Here is a 10333-nt window from a genome sequence, read left to right as displayed (position 1 = left end):
TATTTTGTATCCCTTATCATGTGCTTTTCCCATTGTATGGACCTGTCTCATCGTGTCATTGTATGGACCTGTCTCATCCTGTTTGTGAAGGTATAGTTGTTAAATAATAAGTGTCATTGTAGCCTTGTGCCTTACTTTCAACAGATCTTGGCAACAGTTTATGTCACTTTTCCTGACAACCATCTCCTGCACAACAGCCATGCCTCTAGCACCTATTAAGATGCTATCCAATGTGTGTATTAATTGCACTGAGCTACTCTCTGTAGATTGTTCAGAGGATGCTGTTTCTGAAACCAGTCACAATTCATGGATGAAGGCAGACTTAGCTGTAGTGGGCAGCATTAGGCTTGCATATAATCAACAAATTCATATGTTCCCACAATTTCCTGCAAGTCCTGAAGACCAAAGAGCTCATTGTGGACTTCAGGAAGTCTAAAGCTAGCACACCCAATTTCATCAATGGGACTGAAGTGGAGTGTATCACCAGCTTCAGATTTCTGGGTGTCCACATCTCTGAGGACCTCTCTTGGACCCTCAACACCTCTCCCCTGATCAAGAAGGCTTACCATCATCTCTTCTATCTGAGGAGGCTAAAGAAGGTCCACCGGCCTCTTCAGATCCTGGTGAACTTCTACCCCTGCACCATCATGCGTATCCTTACCAACTGTGTCACAGTTTGGTATGGCAACTGCTCTGCCCACGACCGAAAAGCACTGCAGAGGGTGGTGAAAACTGCCCAACACATCACCGGTTCCTTACTCCCCTCCATTGAGGCCATCCAGGGCAAGCGATGCTTGCATAAGGCACACAGCAGGTTCAGAGGAAGCTTCTTTCCTGCAGCTGAACTCTAGCTCTCCATCCCAGTGACAACCAACCAACTAAGCCCCACCCCCACCCCCGGTCCAATGCCTCCTTGCCTGTGCCTGTTGAGGTGTCCAACCTTGACGGGGACAACAAGGAGGCAGACCACCCCCCCTCCCCCCAATGTATGTTGTTCATACATTCTACATATTTCAATTACTCTAAACCTCTCTACCTTATATAAATCAACTGTATACTACTGTCTACAGTGCACTATATTTCTTGACCTGTCTATGCACCACCTGTCTATACTTTGTATATCACATTGCACTTTTCTCCTTTTGTGCACTTCTGGTTAGACGCAAACCCCATTTCGTTGTCTTCATACTTGTACTCTGCAATGACAATAACGTTTAATCTACTCTAATCTATTGTGGTGAGTTCAGAACATTACTTTAATTCAAATGATTATTAGGTTATGTGAAGGAAACTTTTAATCAGTCAATGTGTTTTTCCAGGTATGCCAATAAATAGCATAATGGTGGTTACACCCATCACTGGTTGATAACATCTCATGTCACCCATGGTCATATTTATTACCTAAGTCATTCAATTGTATTAGAAAATGTATGTATATAATGATAATACCAAAAAAACATATATTCATTTAAAATGTTTAAAAAGGCGATTATTTGCAATTTTTGGTGATATATCCGCCATCTTGGATTTTGGACCTGTGCAGTCCGGGAAAAATTGGAAACAGGTAGTTTTGCAAACTATAGGGTCTGAAGAAGTGAAAAAACCTTCTATCCCTGCAACATTTTGAATCGTGGCTAAACGTCTAGAATCCTTGTTTTTCTTCAACTTTCTTTTCAGGGGCGGAGCTACGTGGTGGCCAGGGGGGGCCACGGCCACCACTGGTTAAAGCTTGGCCACCCTGCTGGCCCCCCCAGCTCCGTTCTGTGAAGTAAAAAAGCCGTTTTCGACGGCACTTTGACAACACTTTGCAAAGCAGGGACTGAACCAATTACTGCGCTTTATCTACCACCATTGGCCCAGTCAGGAAGTGTAGCCTATGGTTCTGATCACATCGTGAGTAGGCTAGGCCTAGTGCAGCAGCAGCAGTGGGACAATTTAAGTCATCTGTTAAAAACACTTGACAGTAGACTAGGCTACTACTTAACCTCAGTAACAACAGGTGAGTTGATGATGAGTTGTAACACTAATGCTAATAAGATGTTAGAATGTGTCACGAATCATACCCTAGTGAACTGCGTTGGGCTGTCCTTGTTAGGTAGCCTAGGCTCTGACATTGACGTGGGGCTGATCAAAAATAATCGGATGCCCGCGGTAACACTGACAAAAATATTTCGATAAAATTTGGGTGAAATGCAAGCATATTAGGCACATATCTCCGGATGGCTCCAATAAAAGTAGGCTAATAGGGCCTAGCCTATGCTACTTTATAAAAACATAATTTGATGACTAGTCCACTAGTGTGGTTCTTCCCATAGCTGGTCAGGCAGAGGCAGGCTGCTTTGCCTGAGTTCTTTACATTGCTCCGGAACTGTTCATCGCAGCGAGATGAAACGTTAATTGCGTGAAAGAGCAGAAGTGGGGCTTTCCAACGAGACTAAACACTTGTCTGTGCGATCAAGTATGACAAAAAAATTCATGAAATTAAATCAAATTGATTCATATTTACAGTTCACCTGCGCACCCATTACTCTCGTTTGAATTACTCGCGAACCCGTGATCGCATAGATATGGCAAGCATATCAGAAGAAAGAGGAGACACAGGGCGATCTATATCGATGCTTCTGGGCTATAAAAACAGACAAAATAACATAATGTACAAAAACCAACGCTGCACACCCATTACCCACGTTTGAATTAGGCCCTACTCACGAACCTGTGATCGGATAGATATGCCATGCATGTCAGATGAAAGAGGAGACACAGAGCTATCATTTGATATCAAGTACATCCTTCTGGGTAAACAGACGAAATTACATCAAAATAATAACTTCATATAGCTCGACTTACCCCACGTTTTTGTGTGTTGTGGTGGCAAAGCATGTTCATAATCCAACGCTATATCATGTGTTTCTCTATGGCAAAGCATGCTCGTAATCCGGTTTTGAGATAGCAAATTCCTGCATGGCATCCAATTCGAGACTCACATTGCATCCCAATTTATTCGACAAAGAAACACCTTTTTGCCTTCACTTTGTTCATGACAATGCAGTAAAACGTTGTTTTAGAATGAGTGTACACACAGAACATGCAAACTCTGGTTCAGGTCAGATCAGTTCGTGTCACAGATATGGAGCGCAGAAAGGTCATTTTTCATTACTAAATAAAAAAAGGCATTTATTTCTGTAAGGCGCACACCACATGTCTGTAAATTGCTCAGCCCCAAAGCCCCCCTCCACCATGGTTCTTATATTGCCAGATTCTGCTCTACACATAAATGAAAGTCATGTCCAGCTGACAGAGATACATTTCAAAATAAGAATGGTATAATATGCTTTTTGTCTTTGTATTATTTAAATCAATGCAAGTATTAATATGAATTGGTGGCAGATCTGGGTAGCCTAGACTGTTCTGAAAAAATATAGCATGTGTAAATGGCACTTACAATGACCAGGATAAATGCTTATAACTAAAGGTAGTGAGAATGGACAAAAATAGAGTAGCCATAGGGCTAAATAAAAAAAATGGCATTTATTTCCGTAAGGCACACACCACATATTTTTCACATTTGCTCAGCCCCAGAGAATCCCTCCACCATGGCAATGATATTGCCAGATTCAGAACAGTCGCCCCCACACATGTGCCAGCTGACAGCTTGCAGTGGTGAGATACATGTCAAAATATAAGAATTTTTATAATACACTTTTTAAAAAAAATAAATCAATGCAAGTATTAATACATGAAAATGTGGCAGATCTGGGTAGACTCTGAACTCCCTAGACTCCCTAGACTCTGAAAAAAACTATGTATAGCATGTGTGTATGGCACTTACATTGACCAGGATAAATGCTCCTAACTAGTGAAAAAGCCCTTAAAACAGTCTAGGGTTCTAAGGGTTAATTTCTTAATTCAGAGCCATGTTACTTAGAGCCAAGTACTTGGAGTGGATATCAGAAAGAAACATAGTTTGGCCATCAGTATAAGATTAAATATCTGCATACAATATTTGTAGTATTTATCATTGTTCTTTGAGTTAACATCAATTGAATAAGACTGATTAAGTAAGGTGCATTATCATAATGTACTTTTTTATTGGCATTGACCTATTTATGGAAAATGTGTTGGAGTGGCCAACAAACTGACCTGTGTATCAGTGTTGGCTTTACACAATTTATTGCCATTATTAAAATAGGCTATATCCTAATCTTCAAAACTTTTTGAGTAGTTTTCAAATAGTAGTTTTGATTCCCAAGTGCCACCCCAATAAAAAGTCTGGACCCAGCTGGCCCCCCCTATAAAATAATCCTGGCTACGCCCCTGTTTCTTTTAGCACAACCACTCAATTGATGTCGGTTCATTTTGGATGAATTTTCTGTAGCAGTTAAAAGACGACACATTTGCACGTACTTGTGGACCAGCTCAACCATGACAGATTGGGGAGGGGGAGTGATAGTGTAGCCTAATCATGTAGCCTAATCTTGATTTATTTATCATTTATTATCATTGTGACATCAGTGTTCACAAAACGAATAATGTATGGTCTTTCAACAATTTCAAGTGAATAATATAACAATTTATGAAAAATATTTTTAAAGCATGTGTCATGTGGTGCCCCCCCATGGTTGGTGCCCCTGGGCACAGGCCCACTGGCCCTTATGGATAATCCGGGCCTGCTGACTGACGAGCTTGATTGATTGTCTGTCATACAAGGACAACATGAATAATAAAAAATAAAATATATCTGATATAATTGACCACTACTGAGTCCCTAGCTGCTTATTTAATTGCAGCCTTTGCGATTTGCTAATAGGTCAAATCCTGATTTAGATTTTTTTTCCTTCAGCCCTAATTCAAAGTATTGGCTACCCCTTCAACTTCATATTTATATTCCATATTTTTGGGACATTTTTGCCTTTATTGTGAGGACAGTTAGAGATTGACAGGCAGTGAGTGGGTGAGAGAGATGGGATGGGATCGGGAAATGACCCAGGCAGTGAGTGGGTGAGAGAGATGGGATGGGATTGGGAAATGACCCAGGAGAGAGAGATGGGATGGGATCGGGAAATGACCCAGGTCGGACTCGAAACCGGGTCCCTGTGTGCACTTGGACTCAAGTGTGGTGTGGGCGTTGTAGCCAGTTGGACTCAAGTGTGGTGTGGGCGTTGTAGCCAGTTGCGCCACAGCGTCCCCCCCCTCAACTTCACCTTTACCTTTAAACATGCAGGTTCCAAATCAACAAAAAGTGTCACATTTTCTGCATGGTACATCAGTTACATAGTGTACAGTAACAATGATAGAGATGCTATTCCTTATCATGTGCCATCCAGATGGTTTTGAAGCCGTACGTTAGTGTTACTTTAATATACATAAATTTGATTCAAGGCATAATGCTTTAGATTACTTCAGGCCACATGGCCACTACAGCACACATCATTTTAACCAGTAACAAAGGCAGACCCACAACAGTAGGCCTGACGTAAAACCGGAGCAAAGTGGCGTTATTGTGTGCCATAATGCATTCTTTAAGCCAAGAAGGACCATCCAGGGAACAGATGATCAACTGAGACTTAAAGGTTGGACGCATCATGACAACTTGGCTGATGAGATTGGTGCTGCATGTTTAAAATAGTCTTGATTTATTATTTTAAAAACTAGAGCACAGATTTTAATTGTATATATGGTTGAATGCTAAACTCTCAATTTTAGATGATTTTGATAGGTAATTTTACTTCTTGAAACATGGACACCTTTTGGGAAACTTTGTTGTCATTTTGCCCATTTTCTTCTGAAGATGAATGGTAAATTCCCCAAAACCGCTTGTAGAGACTGACTCAAATAATGTTAATAGGTAAAATATATTTATTAAAATATATATTTACATGCTGTATACTGTAATTACATGTAAAATATAATCACAAGATACTGTTCAGTAGTTTTTAAATGGCAACAAATTGTTACATCTTAAATGTAAGAAAATATAATACAACATTGACAGATTGAAGAATTGATTCAATAAGTATCAGTTGTCAGAACATATTTTACAGTAACCTGAAATCAAGTAACAATAACATAAAAGAAGTACACAAAACATAACAAGCCTAAAAAGTTTAACATTGAAGCTTATCAAAAACAATGGAACACTTTCTCTGTTCTTGACAGTATGGGTACCCCAAATATCTATGGTTAATCTCCATTATTGGTATTTTAAAGTGCTGATGCAACCCTGTTGGTGGATGTAAGAATGAATCTTACTGATATGTGGCATAAATTAAAAAGACAATCGAATGATACAACATTTAGCATTTTGAGTGACACATCAAAACAACCAAAAGGCTAAAGATACACCTCAGATTTGTTTTTTTTTGAGACACTAGTTTCATAGCATCGCCGTCATACATACACTTGGGACAGGAAGTGCTTAGGAAAAAAAAAAAAACCCAGGTTCCGCAGGTCCTTATAGAAAACGAGGAAGTGCTTACTAGATTCCTGACAGTTAGCAAAGAAAGGCTTGTGGGTAATTGCTTATAAACATCAGCATGGAAAATGAAGTATAAAATAAAAGTATAAAATGTCCTCTAAATGCTATCTGCACAACTTAAAATACATGAATGCCGAGGTCCCGCTTTATAACATTGTGATACTTTAGACCCTTCAGAGGTCAGACAGCGACATGCCATAAAACATGCTCCTTGACCCTTTTTCCCACAGACCTTCAAATTTACAGACACTGTGGCAATATCTAAATGTTTACTCACGCCATTGAGTAACAAACTAGAGTTCATGCAGCGGGGAGAACTTGCCTTTGGCAAGAATCTGAACAAATAATACAGTGTACTGTAGGTGCTGATGAAATCATTTTAACCACTGCACAGCCAATGGGTGCCTTTTGGCAATACATACTGCTTTATGCTCCTTTTCAATACTGGTTTAACTCAAATGAAAATGTTGATTTGTTTTGCGAGCCTGGCTCATTGATTGATTTAGGAACAAGAGCCAAAGCATCGTCTGTTGATTGGAGTTTAGCTCAGCCATATTGAAAACATCCTTGTTGGTCCCATGTACCTATTTACTTTACTCTAAATGTTTTCAATGATGGCGATCTGAAATGCTATACCATCCAGTTAAATTAATTAAATTCTAATCCAATATTATTCAGAGGCAAAAATGAATTATCAAGGCCTAGTGATGACAGTCAAATCCTAGGATGTTATATATCTATAAAAAATGTTAAGAATATTATGATCAGATATCAGAAATAGCAAAAGTGTAAACTAGGCCAATATTTGAACGATCGCCCCTTGAAAAGTGACTAGGCTTGTGGGATCAGGATCTGTTGCTTGACCATTTCGATCAAAAGCTTCTCCTCCGCACTTCATTTAATACTGCAATAGGTTTGAAATGGCCATGACTCTACTGAGCTATAAGTTCCACTCCCCTTTTGGCAACATGACTATAAAATCAACAAATACATGAACATTCAGACAACATACCACAATGTGTCACTCAACACAAATTCAAAAGGATTACCAATGACCTAAACATGGTCATTGAAAGAAGACTTGTGTGAAATAAGTTTTGAGTTAAAGAAGACTATTTGGTTTGATCTTACTCATTCTTTCAGAAAGTATTTTTTTCATGTTTTAGGTGTACCTGTTTAGAGTCTGCGTTAACCCTTTTCAGATTCCCTGAGTTCTCTGCACTGCATACAGTACACCACACTAAAAACTTACAGTATTTAAAATATTTACAGTCTGCATGTATCAAATATTACAAAAATAGTTAAAAATAGAATAATATAGCTATATCAGGGTAATATGAATGTATACCTCTGAATAATGCAAAGGCTTTGGGGCTTTCCATTTGAACTTTGACCCATTTAGGTAGCCACTGTCATGAGTCACTTCTATTACTATTTGCATAATACTGCATGACTAATTTTCTAACAACTCATCTTGACACCAGTTTGGTCACGTACATAAATATAATTGTGCATACGTTTCCATTCTGTGCATGTAGTTGAATCTCCCTTTCTTTCCCTACTTTACTGAACTAGTTATTTATCTTTCTGTCGTGCTTTTCTCTTAGTTTACGTGCAACCACAGGACTCCACGATCATGTCTGGGACATCAGTCTTGACTATGCTGTGCTGGGAATTGAAGTAGACCATGGACAGGGGCCGGCGCTGAATGGGCACGCAGCATGACGACACGGCTGTATGGATGCCGTTTGCCTTGAGCTGGCTGAAGACGGTGGCGTGGAAGGACGAGGCGATGCCTGGCGAGCCAGCCAGGTGCTGCGGGCACTGGCCCATGCAATAGTTCATGTGGTAGCCCTCGGGGGCGATGATCCAGTCCTGCCACTGGATGTCTCGGAACTTGATGTAGAAGTCCTTCTTGCAGCACACGCTCACGTCCTCACCGCAGCTCAGCGAGCGCTTCGTCAGGGCGTGCTTGGACTCGTCCTCCCGGAGACGCACCTGCGCCACCAGGAAGGGCTGATGGGCCGTGTCGTGCGAACCGCACAGGTTCCGCCCGTCGTCCTCACAGTGCACCTCCAGCCGCAGGCGCCGCTGGCCGCCGTCCAGGAAGGTCTGCAGCGTGCGCGTCACGGGGAAGGTGTGCCAGTTGGGCGTGCTCACCTGCACCTCCAGGGTCTTCTGCAGCAGCAGCGTGCGGTTGGAGCCTCCGGCCTGCCCCGACAGGAAGAGGCGTGCCGTCATCTGGCCGACGTCGGCGGATTTGACGTACAGCCATAAGTTAGACTGAAGAACCTGCACGCTTTGCCCCTGCTCCTGCACAAATTGGAAGCTCATGACGGGTTGACCACCACCATTATCTGAGAAGTCAAAGAGAGGGAGAGAGTGAGGAAATGAGTATATAGGCCTATGCTTTTGCAATCTGTAAGAGAACTTCACTGAAGTTCATTCGTTTAAGTTAAAGTAGGCCTCTGTAAACCCGGGCCAGTTTTCCGTACATAGGTTAAACCTTTGTCCTGACTTAATCCTTGAAAAGCTTTTAGTCTTGGGCTACTTTAATGCATGTATGGAAAACTGGCCCTTGGTGTGTGGATTTCTTTTTTCAGTGAAATGAGTTTACCATTGCAATTAAATATTATGTTAGATAAACAGTTCAATAATAATTCAGAAAGTGGGTGACAACCACAAAATACTTGCCATACAGTCAAGGGTTTACTGGAAAATACATTTGCTCCAGATTTGACTTCTAGCAAGAGCCAAGAGGCCAGAGAAGAGGCAGAGGGGCCATCAAATCAGACACAGGCTACATTTTCTTTCTATGGTCCACCAGCCCACAGATGCCACGGACGGACCACAGGGAATTGTAGGCTACCTGTATGGTATGGCCAGTACACCACAGCCTACAGTTTTAAGCAATTGAAATATATTATTTATGCTTACCCATATCTGCGAAACTCACGATCTCGTACGCTTGATCTCTCGAATGTGTGTTGGCTTCCAGCTCGAGCGTCCCATCCGGCCTCACCCGTCCCGCATGAAGTTTGCGAAGAGCGGTCATCAGCGCCGCTCGGGGTACTGTGCTGGTGATGTTCGGCCTTTCCTTCAGATGCAGTTTCTTCAGGATCTGTTGCTTGGCTATTTCGATCAAAAGCTTCTCCTCCGACCCCTTCTCCATCATCGACAAAGCGCAAGACGCGCACCCGGGAGTCGCTCCAGCTGTTGCCGCAGCTTCCAGTCCTTCAATCGCAAAAGCACCGAGTAGCAAAAATGTTATCATCACTGAGTACATTCCGCACTGCAGTTTCTTTATAAATAAGCGCAAAATCGTAGCGGACAAGAGAGAGATAATACAATGCAATCCTGACAACATGCTGCTTGTAGGGATTTATTCACGTTTCTGTTCCCCTGCATACAAGCGAAAAGGCAGAGTCGTCAAAGTAGCACACAAGTTAGAACTTGTTGCGCCCTAAGGTAGAGTCTTGCTTCCCCGTGGAGATCAGGTTCAGACAAAGAACGAAACGAGTGGTACCTATGTATTTGATGCAGGAAAAGTAGGGTAATCCACCAAATGTTGTGACACGTTGGAAGGACGTACCAATCACCGCATCACGGAAACCACAGTCACAACACACACGCGACCTGGCGTGTTCACTCACACACGCACACGTACGCACACAAACACACAGAGGGAGACAGAGAGTTATACACCTTCTCAAGAGTGTAAAACTGATGGAGAAGATATCACCACATAAACACTCGACAGCGCACGTTTATCCTTGTGTCTTTTGTATCAGTGCACGTCCAGTCAACTCTCTAATTTATAGGAAAATAATCAGTGCCATGCACTATGATATGACTTGG

General features: G+C 41.8%; 1 protein-coding gene across 1 annotated transcript; it reads right to left on the bottom strand.

Annotated features, from left to right (window-relative positions):
• Positions 1–6026: 6026 nt before the first annotated feature.
• On the bottom strand, positions 6027–9948 carry LOC143103829 (inhibin beta B chain). The gene is made up of 2 exons (XM_076267664.1): positions 9413–9948; positions 6027–8832 (listed from the first exon to the last, which is right to left on the bottom strand). The coding sequence occupies exons 1-2, from the start codon at positions 9840–9842 to the stop codon at positions 8084–8086; spliced, it is 1179 nt and encodes a 392-aa protein (XP_076123779.1). The 5' UTR covers positions 9843–9948; the 3' UTR covers positions 6027–8083.
• Positions 9949–10333: the final 385 nt, after the last annotated feature.

The sequence above is a fragment of the Alosa pseudoharengus genome, unplaced genomic scaffold, assembly GCF_046254945.1.
Source record: "Alosa pseudoharengus isolate Yale_2024_CS ecotype anadromous, Long Island Sound unplaced genomic scaffold, YU_APseudo_1.1 YU_APseudo_1.1_scf_5, whole genome shotgun sequence".
Lineage (NCBI taxonomy): Eukaryota > Metazoa > Chordata > Actinopteri > Clupeiformes > Clupeidae > Alosa > Alosa pseudoharengus.
The sequence above is the reverse complement of the archived record's forward strand: the minus strand, read 5'-3'. Positions and strand labels throughout refer to the sequence as shown.

Excerpts from the sequence above, each read along its gene's own strand:
- LOC143103829 (XM_076267664.1), bottom strand. The coding sequence starts at position 9,842 with ATGTTGTCAGGATTGCATTGTATTATCTCTCTCTTGTCCGCTACGATT. Across the intron at positions 8,833-9,412 it reads CGTGAGTTTCGCAGATATGG|ATAATGGTGGTGGTCAACCC; the intron begins GTAAGCATAAAT and ends TTGACTTCTCAG.